We start from the raw sequence: 20,389 nt of genomic DNA, 5'->3' as shown, positions 1-20,389 counted from the left end.
TTTGATTCACAAAGCTGTATTTTCTAAAATATACTTAAGTCTAAACAATTAATTAAACAGTGAAAATTTTCATGTAGGTTAGAGGACACCAATGGATGTGACCAACTTCACCACTCTCTAACTTCATGTACAGATCTCAATATTTGTAAAGACAAATTTCCATAAGCAGTTTGGGCTCAGTGACCTTACAGTTCTAAGCATAGGAGTGTTCTCACACTGTAGTTTTGACCCTGGCTTCTCTTTCTTTATTCAACATAACTTCTTAATTCATTACAAGGAATGCAGGTTGATACCCAAATGTTCAATATTCAAACAAGTAGAACAGATAGAGTTCAAAAAGTATCAAAGACTACAATTGCCCTTGAAACAGATTAACTTGTCAATACTTGTAATATTTGCATTTTTCACAGATGTGGCAACACAGGTGCGCTGGCGTCAATTTGCTCGATATATTTTTCGCCTCTCAGCAGGTAAGTAAGCCTAGGTAGGTAGAACTATAAAAAGGCTTTCAGGTTTTCATTTGTCTTATGTTGAATAGTGTGTATGTGAAACAATGTCATTGCTGGTCCCTGAACTCAGAGTGATGGTTCCACCCTTAATCATAGGCAGTGATAAACCAATCCTGAGGGATAGCCATAAGTGAGTTCATTCACTCCCACCTGAGGTGGGTGGTCATAGTGGACCAGGCTGAACAGCTCAGCTACCATCCAGGCCCAAAGCCTAGCCTTGGTTTGTCCACTCTAACATCTACCCATTTAGGACCTTCTGGAGCTTGTGAAGGGATCAGTGCTATGAAACAGTACTCTCAGGCTCATCAGTAAGGGGAACAGCCACAGGATAAACCAGAGGAGTTCCATGAAGTTCTTGTGATGATGATGTACCAGAAACCGGAGACCTTGAACCAGAGAATTGGCCCATTTCAATGATCGAGAGCTGGTAAAGCTGATAGGACACAGTGACCCCCCCAATGACACCAGCACAAAGGAAGTGTGGTTGGAGTGGCTGGAAAGGAGAAGCTAAGAGGTGTTTTCTTATTGTTGTTTTGTTTTTCTAATTGTTTGCTTACTTGCTCTCATTGTTTTGTTTCTTTTGTGGGGGCACTGAGGGTGTGAGGGTGGAAATGGCAGACTGGGAGGTATCTAGAGTTGGTGTATATTATGTGAAACTCCCAAAGAATCAATAGAGAAGGAATAGGAAGAAAAACAAAACCATCTCATAGTATTCATGTGTATGATCATCAGAAGAAACAGCAAAATCATCAGTAAAGAACCTATTTCTGATACTGTCCTGATGAACCCTTCTGTGATCTTCTAGCTTAATTACCAATAGTTTTACAAATACTTAGAAGATGTTGGTTTGGATATTAGTCTTTAGCTGTGAGTCCATGAGCTTCACTGCAGACACTGGAAGCCACCCCTCAAACTACCTTAAACCAAACTCCATTTCCTATTTTTCCTTATTTGTTCATTTTCAAATAAGGAAAGAAATCTCATACCCACACATATCATGGATTTTGTAAGGGAAACATCACTTGGAACCCAGTACATGAGACATAAGGCAATATTTTAGATTCCTAGGGTCTACAGGTATTTGGCTAGGTAGAACTCTATCTTGTGTCTATATTAGCACTAGATCAAGGACTGTTACTGTGTATGTGTGGGTAGTGTGCAGGTTGAAGCTCCCAAGACTGGAGTATGTACTTAAGCTCCCAAGACTGGAGTATGCAATTAAGTTTACTTTGATGGTAAAATTAAATTATTTTTTATTCTAAAAGCTGATATTATTGTCATTTTGCTTGTATTTGTTTCATATGAACAAATGTAACCAATTTTCTAGAGTGTAGTGACATTCAAGGACATTACCATGATATGAGTTTCTTGTTTTACATTGAACTATACCCAAATTTGGTGTTTTCAACTGTGTATTTCCTTACTTTTGTCATTTTAATAATCGTTTGATTTTGATTGCTAATTTTTATGAGTTTAAATGTTGCATTTTCTTTAAGGCTTTTTCCAATTTCATATTTTTTGATAGAACCATTCCCAAACTTTTGCATCTGTCTACACATATTCCACATTATACGATCCCTGCATGTTTCTTCTATGCTGTAATCATGTATGTTGTCCTTCCTTCAAAAGCCTCTTTCACAGAGGTTGTTTTTAATCCTCTTACAAGCCCCAGTCTAGGTTTGTCTGCCTGACACACACTAACTCCCTAATCACACATTGTAAACTTATAACCTAAGAAACTACACTGAGATACAATGTACCCTATGGATGCTCAATGCCCAATATTATCTCACTTAATATAGTGCTTCCTATTTTCTACTGTAGCTTTTCTCTGAGATGTGAGCCACTGCCAGGATATGGAGAAGGAGAAACTGATACTATGGGGTAGTTCTTAGGTCTCAGATCATTTACTCACTTTGTTTTAACTTTTCCAGACTTAAAGACACTCTGGTAATTCTGCCCTAGTCTTTGATATCCAATTGCTTGTCTCTGTGTAGATCATTGGTGGAAGGAGCAATGGTGACCTCCCTGATGCTTCTAATTTCAGAATGGTACTGATCAACATCTGCACCCGCCCACTTCTTTAAGGTGACCTTATGGTATTAAAGAAGACATTAGTCATGGCTATCTTTAGGAGCAGAGTACTATGTCATCAGTCTTCTCCTAAAGCATGGAAGGGCTGTCTAACCCACTGCCTTCTTTCCTACTATTAACATAGCTTCTGAGTTGTGCCTGAATAGTGTAGACACAGTTTCCATAGAAACAATGAACATTTCTCTAATTGGTTTATCATTCTTCAGATAGTGACCTTCTCCTTGCCATTTCTGGTGTTCTATTTTTCCTAATACTGTTCTGTTGAGGATTCTAGTGGGATTTCATCCCATTGGATTTTGTCAATGGTCTAAGAGTCCTAAATTGGGTTTGCGTGTGTGTGTGTGTGTGTGTGTGTGTGTGTGTGTGTGTGTGTTTGTGTATGTGGTATGATTTTCCTAAGAGCAAGCTCTTAAATTAGTAACCTATAAGTTGCTACTCAAACCAGCATTTGAGTACATCCTATGCCCTATTTTTTCTTTTTTCTCATCTTTTTATTTTAATTAGAAACAAGCTTGTTTTACATGTCAATCCCTGTTCCCTCTCCTTCCACTCCTCCACTTCTCCACACCAATCACCTATTCCATGCCCTTTCTGTCATATCTTTTGGAGCCTGGACCCTCATGCCTGTGTCTAGGCTGAGAGAGTATCCCTCTATATGGAATAGGCTCCTATAGACCATTTGTATACTAGGGTTAAATAATGATTCACTGCCAGAGGCGCCATAGATGGCCAGACCTCTTAATTGACACCCACATTCAGGTGTCTGGATAGGTACTATGATGATTTCCTAGTTACCCATCTGGGGTCCATTTGTATTCTCAGGATAAACACTGATTCACTTGCCAGAGACCCCATAGATTTCCCAGGCCTCCTAACTGACAACCACTTTCAGCAATCTGGATCTGTACTATCCTGGTTTCCTAGCTATCAGTCTGGGATCCATTCGTGTACTAGGAATGATACTAATTAACTGCCACAGGGCACATAGATTGCACAGTACTCCTAATTGACACCCAGGTTCAGGGGTCTTGTACTATGCTGGTTTCCCAACTATCAGTCTGAGTTCCATGGGCTCCCCCTGGTTCAGGTCAGCCATTTCTTTGTGTTTCTCCAGCCTGCACTTGACACTTTTGGTCATCAATCCTCCATCTCTGCAACTGGATTCCAGGAGTTCAGCTCAGTGTTTGGAAGTGGGTGTCTGCTTCTGCTTCTATCAAATACTGGATGAAGGCTCTAGAATGACATTTAAGGTAGTAATTAATCTCATTATCAGGAAAGGGTATTTAAGGTAGCCTCTCCACTACTGCTTAAATTGTGTGTTGGTTTCATCCTTGTAAATCTATGGACATTATCGTAGTGCCAGATTTCTCTTTAAGCATATAATGGCACCTTTAATTATGGTATCTCTTCTTGATCTCCTATATTCTTCCCTGGACTCAATCTTACTGCTCCCTCATGTCATCCTCTCCCTTCCAATTCTCCCATGTTCTTTTTCCTAAATCCATCTCTTCTCCCCCCACGCTCCAATTAGCTCAGGAGGTCTTGAGGTTTTCACCTTCTCCAGAGCACCATGTATGCCTCTGTTATGGTCACCTTGCTTCCTAGTTTCTCTGAAAGTGTGAGTTATAGGCTGGTAATCCTTTGCTCTATGTCCAAAATCCACAGATAAGTCAGTACATATCATGTTTGTCCTTTGTGACAGTGTGACCTCACACTATTTTGTTTCTTCTAGTTCCATCCATTTGCCTATGAATTTCAAGACTCCATTGTTTTTTTCCACTGAGTAGCACTTCACTGGGTACATGCTCCAGATTTTCTTTATCCATCCTTCAATGGAGGCATGTAGGTTACTTCCAGATTCTGGCTACTACAAATAATGCAGCTATGGATATAGTTGAACAGATGTCCTGGTTGTACAATTGTCCATCTTTTCAGTACATGCCTAAGAGTGAAATTGCTGGATCTTGTTGTAGACTGATTCCCATTTTCATGAAGAAACTCCACAATGACTTCCAAAGTGGCTATATGAGTCTGTGCTCCCACCAGCAGTGGAGGAATGTTCCACTTTCTCCACATCCTGTCCAGGAAAAACTTTCCTTGGTGTTTTTGATTTTAGCCATTCTGACAGGAGCAAGATGATATCTCAGACTAGTTTTAATTTGGTTTTACCTGATGGCTAAGGATGTTGATCACTTTCTTAAGTGTCTTTCAGCAATTATAGATAACCTTATTGATATCTATTTAATTCTGTACCCCACATTTTAATTGGATTATTTGATGTTTGGGTGACCAGCTTCCTGAGTTCTTTGCAAAATTAGAAATCAGCCCTCTGTCAAATGTGGGGTTAGTGAATATATTTGCCCACTCGTTGGGCTTCTGTTTTGTCTTGTTGACTGTGGCCTTTGCCTTTCAGCTTTTCAGTTTCAGAAGGTCTCATTCATTAATTGTTGATCTCAGTGTCTGTGCTACTGTTGTTATGTTCAGGAAGCACTCTTCTGTGCTAATTTATTCAAGGATACTTCCCACTTCGTTTTGTAGGAAGTTCAGTGTGACTCAATGAATGTTGAGGTCTTTGATCCATTTGGACTTGTTTTGTGCATAGCAATAGATATGAATCTATCTGCAGTCTTCTACACACGAGCATCCAGTCATTCCAGCACCATATGTTGAAGACGCATTTTTCCATTTTATGATTTCAGTTTCTTTGTCAAAAAGCAGACATTTCTAGGTGTGTGAGTCCATATCAGTGTTTTCATTTTGATTCCATAGTTCTACGTGCCTATTTTTGTCCCAATACCAGGCTATTTTCATGACTATAGCTCTCTTATAGAACTTGAAGTCAGGGTTGGTGATGCCTCTGGAAGTTCCTTTATTGTCCAGGCTTGTTTTGGCTATGCTGAGTCTTTTTATTCCATGTAAATTTGGGTATTGTTCTTTCATGCTCTGTGAAGAATTGTGTTGGGATTTTGATGGGGATTGCATTGAATCTGTAGATTGCTTTTGGCAAGATTGCCATTTTTACTATGTTGACCCTACCTATCCAAGAGCATGGGAGATCTTTCCATTTTCTGGCATTTTCTTTAATTTCATTCTTTAATGACTGAAAGTTGTTGTTGTACAGGTCTTTCACTTGTTTGGTGAGCATTACCACAAGATATATTACGTTGTTTGTGGCTATTGTAAAGGATGATATTTCTCTGATTTCTTTCTCAGCCCATTTATCATTTGTATATAATAGGGCTACTGTTTTTTTTCGTTAATCTGGTATCCTGCCACTTTCCTGAAGGTGTTTATCAGTTACAGAAGTTCCCTGGTAGAGGTTTTTTTGCAGGGTCACTTATGTAAACTATCATATCCTCTGCAAATAGTGAAAGTTTGACTTCTTCCTTTCCAATTTTTATCCCCTTAATCTCCTTTTGTTGTTTTATTGCTCTAGCTAGATTTTCAAGTTCAATATTGAAGAGATATGGAGAATAGGACAGCCTTGTCTTTTTCCTGGTTTTAGAGAAATTGCATTGAGTTTTGCTCCATTTTGATTTATGTTGGCTGCTGGTTTGGTATATATTAATTTTATTTATGTTTAGATATTTTTGTGATATCCCTAAAATTTCTAAGACATTTGTAATGAAGAGGTGTTAGATTTTGTCAAAGGATTTTTCAGCATCTAGTAAGATGATAATGTGGTTTTTCATTTTCTGTTTGTTTATATAGTGGATTACATTTATCATATGTGGAACCATCCCTGCATCCCTGGGATGAATAAACTTTTCTTATGAATAATTGTATATTTATTCTGAATGCTACTATATTTTTTCATTACTCATATTTAAATTGTAGATGAGATCTACATTAAGAATTGGCATCTGTTCAATTATTATCTCATCATTCATATTGTATTTTCTTATAACATAGCTAGAAAATACAAGTACATATTCATTGCCTTACATTATGTTTGGTTGGTAGTATCTTATACCATAAGCCATCTCAAGTCACATGCATTATAATTAATAATTTTTCCTCTCATTTTCTTTGAGAAATTCTTGTTTGTTATCTAGACTGAGATGGTACACCTGAGTTCCAAGCCACATTTTAATTTAGCTTGTCAGTAGTTCTTTAAATTACTAATTCTTTTTATTCATTTTGAGCAGAGAAATGTCTTTGGTCATTAGCTAAAGAAAATCATCCACAGTTGAAGAATGAACTTCTGGACTCTGACCATAAAAATCATTTTCTTGTCTCAAACGACCACTGGAATTCTGGGAAATTTTTCTCTTCTTTTCTACTACATATTCCACTGTGGAGAATTCATATCAAAGCCCACAGAGTTGATTCTCATGCACCTAATGGCAGCCAATGCTTTGACCATTCTCTCTGTAGGAGTGCCACACACAATAGCAGTTTTTGGTTTGAAGCAGTTTTTAAGTGATTTTGGTTGCAGACTACTTCTGTACATTCAAAGAGTTGGTCGGAGTGTGTCCATTAGCACCACATGCATCTTGAGTGTCTTCCAGGCCATGACCATCAGTCACACTCAATTCCTTTGCAAGGAATCAAGAGACAAAGCTCCAAAGTATATTGGCTTCTCTATTGCACTCCTCTGGATCTTTTACGTGCTGATACATTTCATTTACATTGTGTACCTATTTGTCAAAGGGAACAGTAAAAATGTGACCAGGAAACGAGATTTTGGATACTGCTCTATTGTAGGAGAGGGTGAAATCAGTGACTCATTATATGCAGCTACTGTGGTGTGCCCTGAAATCCTCTTTTCGTTAGTTATGTCCTGGTCTAGTGGCTCCATGATTGTCATTCTATACAGTCACAAGCAGAGGGTTCAACATATCCATAGCACCCATGTTTCCAGAAGAATCTCCCCTGAGTCCAGAGCCATCCAGAGCATCCTGGTCCTGGTGCTTATCTTTCTGGCTTTTTACACTGTGTCCTCTATCTTACAAGGCTGCATAGCTCTTTTAAATAACCACAGCTGGTGGCAGGTGAACATCACTCACTTCGCTTCTCTGGGTTTTCCCTCTTTTGCTCCCTTGGTTGTTATGAAACATTACTGCAGGGTACATAGACTCAATTTGGTCAGGATAAGGAATATAAATCACTGATTATTATTTTGGGTATGAAAATAATATTTTTGTGGTGAACAGAAATTTACTCACCCATCACTGTCACTATATCGGTGTACAAATTTATGGAGGTAGTTTCTTACCATTTAACTATTAAGCAAAAATGATGTGACTGGAAGACTTGTTGGCTGATTAAAATAAATATGTATCTGAGCTTATTTCATGTATGAGGAATATATTTCTCTTCAACTTGAAGCTCCCAGGCTTCTCTTTGTCTGGATGATACACAAAGAATCTAGCAAAACAGCTCTCAATAAAGCTGCCCTTTTGTGACTTTCATTCTTCATGGGCTCCCTGAGTGTTTAGTTATTTCACAAGGAGCTCATGGGTTCTATATTCTAATGGCAAAGAAAACTGAAACCATGTCTGGCCATGAAGTTGTGTTTCAAGAAGATCCCGCTCATTCACGGCTACTCAAGCCTAAACCAATACCAGAAAATATCTTCAGGCAAAATTTCCCAAATACTCTGCTTTCAGCTGCACTAGAGATAATGAGGTTTGTTTACTCTGAAGCTTGTAGCAACAGTCCCCAACAAACTCTCAGAAAAGAACATCTTACTTACTACACAGTGAAAAAATATAATGACTATCTTCCAATTCATGCACAAACCAATGAAAATGAATGAGTTTCAATGTTAGCTTGATATTTGTTTGTCAATATGTTTTTGAGAAATTTTGCATCTGTGTTCACAGTGGCTATTTTTCTGTCAATTTCCTTTGTTACTGCTGTGATGTTAGCTTGTTTGTCACTATTGTAATGCTGTTTTCATCAAAAGATTTTGGAAACATATTTACAGAATCATTGTAGAAATTAGCTTTTTGATACCTTAAAAAACAAAAAACAGGACTGCAATATGATGCAACTCTTCCACTCCTGGCCATATATAACCAAAGAACTCCATATTCTTCCATAGAGGTATATATATATCTATGTTCATTCTTGCTATATTTACTACAGCATGGAAATGGAAACTACCTATATGTCCATAAACAGATAAATCCATGATATAATTTGTGTTCGTGTACAAATTGGATTATTATTCAGATAGAGAGAAAGATAAAATCATAAAATTTGTAGAAAAATTACATATTTATACCACAACTTGGACACATTATCTCATGTTGAAAAAAAATGACATATTCTTCTTCATATGCAAATCCTATCCTATAATGTGTAAATGTGGACATGTGAACCAGTGACTGTAGCTTCAGTATAACATTTAGAATGGATAGCACGAAGTTGAGTAGTGGTGGGGCCTGTCTTTAATCCCAGCACTTGGGAGGTATGGCAGGTAGATATGTGTGAGTTCAAGACCTGATGCAGAGTGGATACTAGAAGAGGCTCCAAGGCTGCATAGAGAATCTCTGTCTAAAACAAACAAAAAGGTGGGAGAGCATGAAGGCTAATGTTAGATAATGAACGCACACAGGCATTCTTGAATATGAAATAGGATAATAAGATAATAAGTCTTCTATTTTCAACGCTGTCATTTTCTCATTCTGTGATAGACAAGAGCATAATGTTGCTGGTGGCATTGTAAAACTTTACACAAAGCTCCATGGCTGTGGCATAGATATTTTAACTGTGTAGAAGTACATTGATATATACTGAATCTGTTTCTATTTCATTGTATCTCTTTAATGACATTTTGTATGTTCATTAAAACAAACTGATTTTAGTTTAAAATGAAGTGGTATCACGATGTACCCAAAGATATAGGAATAGCTAAATTATGACCATCTGTCAATGTATGGCATCACACAAATGGACTCAAAGATAGATATCACTTACTTATCTTATTATATGCCAGAAAATAGATTATTCGGTTATACAATATATCCTGATTAAAATTTCTCCTCACTCTACTCTTCACAGTTCCTCTCCTCCCCCTTCCATGCTCACACTCTTTCTTTCTGCCATTATGAAAGAATAACAATGCATAGCAAGATAAAATAGAATTTTATTAAAGTATCTCATTGAGACTGCACAAGTCAAACCAACAAAAGTAAAGGTCCCAAGGGATAACAAGAATCAGAGACCCACCCAGTAGATTCATACAAATACTAAAGAGACAGCTATAATATAAGCTCAGAGGACTAGATGAAAACCTGTGCATCAGCTTCTATCTCCATGAGTTCATAGGAGGTTTTCTCATTTGATTCAGGTGACATTCATGCCCCCTGGATCTTGCTCTCTTTCTACCTCCTCTCTGATGGTCTTGTCTGAGCTCTGGTGGTATGGATATGATGGAAATATTGAATTTAGCTTCCCCGATATCATAAATACTTTTAACAGACCCAGCATTCTTTCATGAAGTGACAAGAGATACAGGTATAATTCCTCAGCATAATAAAGGGTGCTTCCTACAAACCTACAACCAAGGGTTAGGAACCAAGTATATTATATACAGAACTCATAGACTTGATGATTGTCACTGGTTTTGTTTATCCTTAGAAAGTATCCACAATTTTTCTATATAATACCAATGTCACTGTATATCCTGAAAACCAAAGTCTTTGAAAGCTTTTTCTATCTGATTCATATCAGTAACAGAACTGGTTTGGGGAGAATAAAACATGAAACAAGATAAATGAGAGCACAAATGAAGTTAACTGGGGAAGATTAGATAGTTGCATATCCAAGGAGGAAAAATGTGCTCCCCAAAATAACTAAGACCCTAATTGTCAAAGGCATGTGTTAGTGACATACAGGAGTTGCAAATGCCTGAAACGTATAGGGCATATCACTTAGAGTCAAATACAGAGGACATAGTGTTTAATGTAACATGTTTGAATTTGGAGGATGCACAGAGCAAGATGACTGAAGAAACAGATGATTGACAATGGACTCAATACTAGGGAGGCCAATGCTTAGGAGCCTAAACTGATAAAAAACAGACAGTCACTCAAAGAGTTTTTAGTGTGGGAACAGAACTAATGAGAAACTACTGAGGTATGAGAAAGTGTAGTGGATTTCTGGAACTCTTAGAGGTAGAAAGATAGTGGATGTAAGATATAGACAATGTTTTCACAATGATCCCTGTAAGAACTCTGTACCCTTATCTGACCTTAGATATTGTTCTATAATACATCACACTCACCAAGCCTCAGAGAACACATAACACTTATAACATTTACTATAAAATCATGCTCCATACATGCTGAGGTTTAGACACTGTCATAGCTGTCAAGATAACAAGTTGTCTTCTAGAAGTTGATTTAGTACTTTGAGACAAAGTGTCAGATCCTGTCCTTGTAAGTGCATACATGATATACATAAGACTCATTATGTTTTGTAATTAATACAATGTGATAAAGAATATCTAACATCAAACAGATGCCCAATTCTCTGCTTCTCAATGTAGTCTGGGGCAGAAAGATGATCCCCATAGCCAGGTTTGTTGATACCATTCTGTTTAATTTCTGTTTTTATCACTTAATGTGAGACCCAGAGATCTCTAGATAGAAATGAAGAACTATTGCCTTCATGCCATGTTAAATATTATACTTCTCAGCAACGAGAACATTTCATTATTGAGGAATGAGAAAGTGTGTCATTTTCATTAGAAGTTTCGTGAGTTTGAAAGTGGCTTGACTGTGATGGTATGTCAAATCTATAGTGTCCTTGACTTCAAGGTGGCATATTGCACAATGCCTCATAATCAAAATTCAATTCAAATTTGTTGCCACCTTGTGTCCAAGGTTCCATTTGTGAGACTGTTAAGACAGTTAATCATAATTTATTTAGAGAAAAATACAGACACAGAGAGATAGAGAGGGAGAGAGAGAGAGAGAGAGAGAGAGAGAGAGAGAGAGAGAGAGAGAGAGAGAGAGAGTTAGAGGACAATCACAGGATGCTTAACTCCTCTTTCAACTATGTAAGCTTTGGAATTGCAAAGTCTGAAGGGAGCTACATTTATACACTGAACCATTACTGTAACTCCCAGATTGCCCAGATCCTACCAATGGCTTAAGAAAGATATAGCAGGATTGAAAACATTTAGAGCAAATAGGATTATAATCATCAGAATGCGTGCAACACTTTTTCACCAGTTAAAATACATCCTGTTTGAAAAGAAAAGCTAATTATATTCATGTTCTGGTTATATCCTCTGTTCCATTTAAAAATGCTTCTATGTATTTGAAAGCAATCCTATTGTAGCTTGAAGGATATTAATGCCATTATCACATACGTATAAGACTCAATTACCTAAAGACAACAATGTTCATCAAATAAAGATAATTTTGCCTAAAATTGAATTCAATAACTGTTAAATTGCTTCAATATCACAATTACAATAATGAGAACTTGTACCTTCTTTTTTGTAAGATACTGTTATTCACACCTGGAAAAGTTCACTAAATCAGAGCACTTGTCTAAATATAATCCAAATTAAATTATATCTACATAATCATGTAAAATATATAATATTTGCAATTACACAGGATGAAAATATGTACTGAGATATGCACACATGTCCAAGTAGTACTCAGAAGAGAAAACCATGTCTACTAGTCAGATCTCCCAAACCAGTGATGCAAACATTCAGTTCCAACTATGAAATGTAAATTTAGTACTGTATGACAAACCCCTCTTTATTTATTTGCCATTGGTATCTAAAGATATCTGACTTTTCTATATTTTATACACAAGAATACAATATTAGATCCTTATCACAGTTACTTCATTTTACAAAAGGAACATAGCTTCTTCAATCCACTGTGCACTGAGGTCTGTACTAGTAAAAAGTAAAACCATTGACTTCCTCTGGAAGCCAAAGTTTGAAGGGGGAGTTTATACAATCAAGCAGAGGTGGCTCAAGTCAGTATGAAAGCGATCTCTTATCTCACTGTGGCTGCCATGAAATGTAGCATCTCACTGAACAGAGCCTGAGATTTCTTCAAAGAGGAAGGGAGATGAGGTGAACCCATAAGCACTCTCCCATGTGTCTCAATCACAAAGTGCCCACCTCCTTCTTACTAATAAGAACATAACCTTAGTAATATCCAAGACGATGTGAAAAGAACTGAAAGAACATCTCATGCACTGATTTCTTTAACTCTCATCATGCTGAGGCATCAGGGGCCATCAGCCCCTCTGTAGTCTCTTTGCCTGTTCTGGAGTCTCTAACGAAAGAGAAAGACAAGTTCACTTCTGCATCCACACAATTTGCAGCAGATTTTCCTAACTTTTGCAAGCCTCCAGGAAAGAAACTCAACACTCACCTGACAAAGTAAATTTCCCTGTGATGGCTGATGCTGGATAGAGCTTCAGTGGACAGAGGGACAGATAGCCTGTCTCCATATGAGAAAGAATCCCCCTGCATACTGTGACTGACATATTGATATACTTAGACCTCATTTTCCTTGTGGTCAAGATGATGTTGCAGGAGGAAACATTGACACTATCTGAGGAAATCTCTGAGGCAAATTTTTTGATTGTCATCTGAATATAAGGCCATGCAAAACAATCGTTGAATGTCTTCAGAGGACAGTTACAGCAGCACAAACATCAGTGGGTCATAGCAAGTAACTATTCAGCACTGTACATATTTGGGGTTGAGGGTGGAACTGAGTTAGGGTTATTTGAAATTTATTTGTCAGGGACAGGACGGAGAGACAAATGCCTGCCAGGTACCATGAAATATTCCTAACGTAATGTGGAGAAACTTTAACCATTGTATTCAGATGTACAAAGTATTCGTTTAGCTTGAAGAAGGTTGGATTCTGAGCAAGAGCCAGTATGATGAAAAGCTGTGTATTGATTGTGAATTCTGGAGCCAGTTTCCTCAAAATATACTGAGATAACCAACAGAAAATGACCAGTTAAAATGCATGCAAAGGAACTCTAAGCCAAAATTCACCTATAGAAATTTCTTAATTGGGACAATATATAGCAAAATTAACGGTACCTTGGACAATTTCTGGCACATTTAGGAAATATTCTTGTTCCAATTTAAAAACAGAGAATTTCTCTATTACGTATGAAAATAAAGGTAACAATTCATATATATTTCTGTTGTGTGCCTCAGGTTAGTCAAAGACATAGCAGGGCAAGGAAGAACTTTCAATAAGGAGATGCAGGATCCAGCAATTCCACTCTTGCTCTATGCCTGAAATCCATATATGAGTGAGTAGATACCATGTTTGTCTTTGTGTGACTGGGTTACTGTAACGTGTTGCCTTCCCCACCATCTGCCTGGACCCCGCCACAGTTGCAGTCCCCAAATAACACATAAGACATTGTGTTAATTATGAAGCTGTTGGTCGTTTGCTTGTTTCTTACTGGCTAGCGCTGACTTAAGTATTTAACCCATAGTTGTTAACCTAAGTATTTCTCTTACTGGAGAAAAGGGTCCAGACCTCTTACTCGGGCAGCCTACATGGAATCTGACTCTGTCTCCTTGACTCCTAGTCCCACCTATCATGCTACCCTATTGGCCAACAGTGCTTTATTCAACAACCAATAAGAGAGACAGATTTACAGTTTGACATCTCCCATCAGGTTACCTCACTCAGGATTGTTTCTTCTAGTTCCATCCAATTGCCTGTGAATTTCAAGATTCCATTGGTTTTTCTGCTGAGTAACAAACCATTGTGTAAATGTACCACACTTTCTCTATCTATTCTTCAGTTGAGGGGCATCTAGGTTGCTTCCAGGCTCTGGCTATTACAAATAATGCTGCTGTGAACATAGTTGAACTGATGTCCTTGTTGTATGAATGTGCATCTTTTGGGTGTATGCCTAAGAGTGGAATTGCTGGATCTTTTGGAAGACTGATTCCCATCTTCCTGAAGAACTCCCATACAGATTTCCACCGTGGCTGTACACATTTGTACTCCCACCAGAAGTAGAGGAGTGTTCCCATGTCTCCAAATATTCTCCAGCATAAACTACCATCTGTTTTTTTATTTTAACCCTTGTGACAGGAACAAGATGGTATCTCAGATTTGTTATTATTTGCAAATCCCTAATGGTTAAGGATGTTGAGCACTTTCCTAAGTGTCTGTCAGTCACTTTAGAATCCTCTATTGAGAATTCTCCTTCCATTGATTAACTTTTCTCCTCCATTTAATTCCCTTCATTCACTCCTTTCTTTCTTCATTTCTCTATTCATCTTCTGTTTTCTTCCCTCCACTCCTGCCTTTCTTTTTCCTCTCCTCTCCTCTCCTCTGCTATCCTCTCATCTCCCCTAATCCCCTATCTTATCCTCTCCTCCTGTCATGTTTTCTCCTCATCTCTTCATCTCTTCAATTCTTCCTGTGTTTCTCTTCCTACCCACAAAATAAATCTGTGACTGCAAGATTCCCCTTCATATAAAAAAGGCTGAAGTTCACTAATAAACAGCAGAAATTCCATCTATGAGAGTTTCCTAATTTAACTCGTGCCAGCAACCAAGTTCCCAGAATTTCTATGAACAAATGTTGCTCCTGCATTCTGCCTGTTCCATTTTTACCTGCAACTAATGTACATTCTGTCTCATTACAATTATGTCCCTACAAAAGCCAAAAGAACATTACCTTATACTTTTTGTTCTTTCCTAAATTCCCATGTTTCAAGTCCCTATTACAGGAATCACCTATAAATTCCAGGCCTTATTTTATAATGTAGTGTGTGCTGATATAGTCAGTGGGAATAAAATCCTGCCCATACTATGTGGATCTTGTAAAACCTTATCCTAATAATTGTTTATTCCAACCACCAGATTTTTAAGCACTTATTAAAACAGAAATTAATGGTGGCTGTAGAAATACAATTAATGATCTTTGCAAGCCAGATGTAATACACAAGATTAATGTCTAAGACCAATTGTTAAGCTTCTATAGTCTTCCCTGTTTTATAGGGATCACAGAGATACACAGGTGTCCTTGAAGCTACAAGATCTGAGTTAAACCCTCAGTCTCCAGAGAGCCTTTGACTAAATCTTGGAAAATCTACTATGCACACCTCTCAAGGTAGCAAGATCAGGTTAACTCCATTGTTCCTTGCACAAACCAAAATGTTCTCACAGTAGCAAAATGGGTACTGGCCAGGAAAACTTTCGGTAAGTGAAGTATTGCTAGGATGAGGGAATACATGTCCTTTAGTTGCATTTTACTTCATGTCCTTATCATCTTTGCAAATGTGCATTTTACATGAAACTGTAAGAGTAGAGCTTTTCATATAAATATATACATCACTGAGCACATTTCCCTCATATTCTTCAGCTACCTTTTCTCACCCCTTCTGTTTGTCTGCATTGTTACCTGGACAAAGCTGGCTGTGCTTTTCTGACATGTATAAACACCAATGGGTTTATCTATCTATATAATATCTATGAAACATAAACAGTAAAAGAGTTTTGTGACAAATTTTCATTTTCAGTTGTTTCTTTTTCTCTTTCTTCCCTTATTTCTATTTTGAGACATGATATTTCTACATACTTCTGGTTGTCGTGGAAATCACTGCACAGACAAGGATGGGCTTGACTTCAAAAGTCTTCCAGCTTGCCTCATGAATGCTTAGGTTGAAGATATGTGCCTCCAAACCATATCTGTATATTATTTGCCCATGACTGGCTTTATTCATTTAATGGTATTCTCAATTTGAATCAATTTCCTACAAACAACATCTTTGTTCTAGTTAGAGGTTTCAAAGAAATACATTGAATATATGTAAGCCATGTTTGTTGGATGTTGGTCTGGTTTTGGTTTTAGGCTAATATTGATGCTGTAAAAAGAATTTGACAGTATTTCTGTTTATTGAGAGAAATCATGGCTGGTGCTGCAACTCAGATCTATTGATCCCATGGGTCTTACATGGCAATATGCTATTGTTACTTTACTAAATGAAAATAATTAGTCTTCACACCATAAATAGCTATCCATATATCCATAGTATAATATAGGCCTCATCCTTCATCAAAGAGCTATGACTAGAAACATATGGCGACCATTACAGTGAAATGCAACATAACAAATCTCAATAAGTAATTAAATGTGTTGATTCAGTACACTCTAATATATCTATGAATTACAACTGCATGTAAGATTTGTGGTTTATAGTATCAAATAGTTTGAAATGATTTCAAGATCCAGGGGATCATTAAGTTTACTGTGAGATTCTGTATACTAGATATGTCAGGGAAACTATACCCATGAAGTCGGTATCTTCAATACAGTTTCCAAAAGCAGACCTGCAAATGGATGATGTAGTTATACATGCTAAGATGGAGGAAATGGATTCCATGAATCTACAACCATAGCCAAAGAGCGACAGTCAACCAAGAAATGCTAACACTGGGAGAAATACTCACCCCAATGAAAAGTCTACAAAATAGGTAATATAACAACAAGAGACAATCACTTAAATCTTACACATACAAGTAACATTATATGGGCTGAAAAAGTTGTTCTCATCTTCTTAGAAATGTGTGTGTGTCTGTGTACATTTGTTTTTGTAAGCTAGTAAAAATTAAAGAAACAAAGGCCAGAAAAATGAAAAAACTTGTGAGGTATACATTAGAAGTGTTGGAGGGACTCAGCAGAATGAAAGCAGTGATATGAAATTTAAATTTTAAAAATCAAAAGAAATAAATATGGCAAGCTTGTTTCACCATGAGGTACAAATTTTTTATATTTCCAGAAAATTTTCATGCCAGCATTATAAAATGTATTGTATTATATTATACTAAGTATTCTTATTATCTCCTTGTTAATTGTAATATCCAGGTTTTTCTTTGACTCCATCTTCATTAGATAGTCTTCTCATATTTCACTGAATTTTCTCCTCTACTGAGTACTCTCAAACTGACAGATTAGATATTTGAAAGTTAAGAAATAAATGTAAGATTATCAAGGAAAAAGTCAAAATGCCATAATCATTATGGATCTATTATCTCTATAAAGTAAGACTCTACTTCTGAATACCATGTACTTGATGCATAGACAATGGAGAAATACCTAGTTGCCAACTAGAAGCCACATCCCTACTGAATCATTGTCATATTGCTAGATGTAATCATAAATCTTACCCAGCTGTGAACCCTGAGAACTATAGCAACACTATTGGAACACCGTGTCATGAACATCATGGGACTAGCCAAAATTTTGCGTTTAAATTGAAGGCCCACATCCAATGATGGAACCCATACCTAGACCAATATCACCTTCAAGAATGTATAGTTGAGAGAACCCAGATCCTCTTGAAGAATGTAAAAGTATTATACTAATAAATGGAAATGGTATGCAACTTGTGCCTAGATTCTTATTTTTGTAAAGAGAGATTATTATATCACTCAACCCTCATCAGAGAAACTCCTCTTTGTAGTCTATGGTAATTACTACAAAGTTCCACGACCATTCAAAATGCTGAGAATAAAACACTCTGTAATAACTTACTAAAAATGCAATATCATCCTTCCAAAACTTATGGATCATCATGAAGTAGATGAAGAAAGTGTTAGAATACTTCTGTTGGTAGATGACTCTAAGAACACAGTGTGTAAAAATAGAATTTGTGAAATCTTTTTATAGCTATATGCACAAGTTCTACAAGTGATGACATTAGTCAAGCTTCTAGAATATTGGAGATTGTCTGAAGTTCCCACTCCTACCTGAAGAGCTTTTTGATGGCAGATGACTTCTGGAAAACAATGTGTCTGATTACTTAAGGATTTAAACTTTGAGATGCTACCTATGCTTCCATAGATGCCCCTGTTATAGACACATATTAGCATCAGTAAGAAGGCTCCATGGATGTTTTGTTGTTGTTGTTGTTTTGTTTTGTTGTTTTTAGAAAGACATGAAATATGGAGGAATAGTCATGGGGGAAAATAATTGGCAAGTAGAAAATGGAGGGTATACTAAACTAAAAGACATATGAAATGAATCAAATACAGAGAGACATTCAGTATTAAATTTTCTAAACCCTTTGAAAAGAGCTAAGATTATATTTGTGTGCGAAGTCAGATAAGCCTAGATCCAATGAGACAGAGAGACTTCTGTAAGCTTGTCCTGAATCTGATCTCAAAGTTTCTAGCACTTTCCACTGCAGACTCAAACACACTTTAGGGATCATGAAAACTTAAATCCCCTTCAAAACACCTTGTTCAATTGGAGATATACATGAGAAACTCTTAAGTACCTTTCTAGTTAGCAACATGAAAAGTTCCATAAATGATTTTGTCTCCCAAGGACAGTGTCAGTGCCACTGCAGATGACATTAAAAATGTTATTCTGAAGGGAGGTGAGGTCACAGAGTCTTAAACCTTTATCTCAGCCTCAAGCTGACTTCCTCTCCTAAAGGGCTTGTTATTATCGGGTCAGAAACAGTGCGCTGATCCACTCACACTGCAGAGGTAAGAAGTCAGGTGAGTGCATTCTATTGAAAAGTGTGCTTCAGAGCCAGCAATGGAGCGGATTCTGCAAGTGCTCATGTCTGATAAGATTAATCTGGTATAGAAATAGATCCGTGGAACAGAGAGCTAAGGCAGAAGAATTATCACATGGTTAAGAGTTGACTGAGGAAGAGTGAGGTTTCCTAAACTTGTGATAGCCTCTGTTGATACTTTATGTAAGTCCCCCCACTGAGCATGGCTGTGGGTATCACCAGGATAATAGAGCCTGGCTGTGAAGAAGCTGAAGGATTGTGGTAATAAATCATTTTGATAACTCATCTTATTGCACATGATGTATAAATGTGATTACCTTTGCAGATATTATTATTATAGGTGAATTTACATGGGTTTTCAGTCACAGTAGTTAGACTGCAATTAGAATTAGAATGCAAATATAAAAAGCAAATAAACATGGGAAGGTACACAATGGGAATCTCATTTTGGAGTAATGCATTTTTAAATAACAGTAGTTAAAGAGGCAGTAACCGTGTCTTCATTGTGTGACCCTTGGTATAATGACTGTTGAACCTTACCTTTTGAAATTGGGAAAACAGCACTCAAGGAATAAATTCCAGTGTGATTATCAGGTAATTTCATTCAGGTACAAATGTGTCTTGAGTTATCTACCCTAGTTTACTTAAATTTAATTTGAAATATAACTTGATTCAATCCCTTCCACTGTTTAATCTTGTTGTTAATGGAACACAGGGCTTTGTGCATAGAGGTTCAGGAATGTACCTCTAACCTTATTTATGTAGACATTTTGATCTTTATTTCAGTTTGGACAGTGTTTATGTTTTCATACTTTGAAATTCCCTGATAGGTGTTTCTCATGTATCTCTTCTATTTCAGTGCAATATAAATATTATAATTAGTTCACCAGTATAATAGGTAGCAAGTATATACAAATTACTAAGTGACATTTGTAAGAATTTAATTTTTTCTCATATACATATAATTCAAGTTTCATTTCTCATACAGTAATAGTGTTACTAACTTATCTCTACTGACCATTCTAGACTTTACCTCTCAAATATAACAATGAATATTCCTGGGAGAATCCTAAACATCTGGTTCATCATCTGCTTATGAAAAGAAACAGGGTGATGAGACAATATACAGTCACATCAGAACATACTTAGGACACTGATGTTTAGTAAAATATCAAAAGCCTTTGTTTTCACTTATCATTTGCTGATTGAAATACCCTTTATGTCATGAAATCTTATATTGAAAATATTTTATTACCTTCTTCGGTCTTTGTGTGCAAGAA

The 20,389-nt window shown here is 36.9% G+C and overlaps 1 protein-coding gene across 1 annotated transcript; it reads left to right on the top strand.

Moving 5' to 3' along the window:
- Positions 1 to 410: 410 nt before the first annotated feature.
- LOC121135320 (vomeronasal type-1 receptor 4-like) lies at positions 411 to 14,986 on the top strand (the record flags this gene model as incomplete). Its single annotated transcript, XM_040733847.1, has 3 exons — positions 411 to 424; positions 6,799 to 7,712; positions 14,967 to 14,986. Coding segments are annotated over exons 1-3 (948 nt in total), but the record flags the coding sequence as incomplete, so codon positions are not given.
- Positions 14,987 to 20,389: the final 5,403 nt, after the last annotated feature.

The sequence above is a fragment of the Mesocricetus auratus genome, unplaced genomic scaffold (genome assembly GCF_017639785.1).
Source record: "Mesocricetus auratus isolate SY011 unplaced genomic scaffold, BCM_Maur_2.0 Super-Scaffold_100037, whole genome shotgun sequence".
NCBI lineage: Eukaryota > Metazoa > Chordata > Mammalia > Rodentia > Cricetidae > Mesocricetus > Mesocricetus auratus.
The sequence above is the reverse complement of the archived record's forward strand: the minus strand, read 5'-3'. Positions and strand labels throughout refer to the sequence as shown.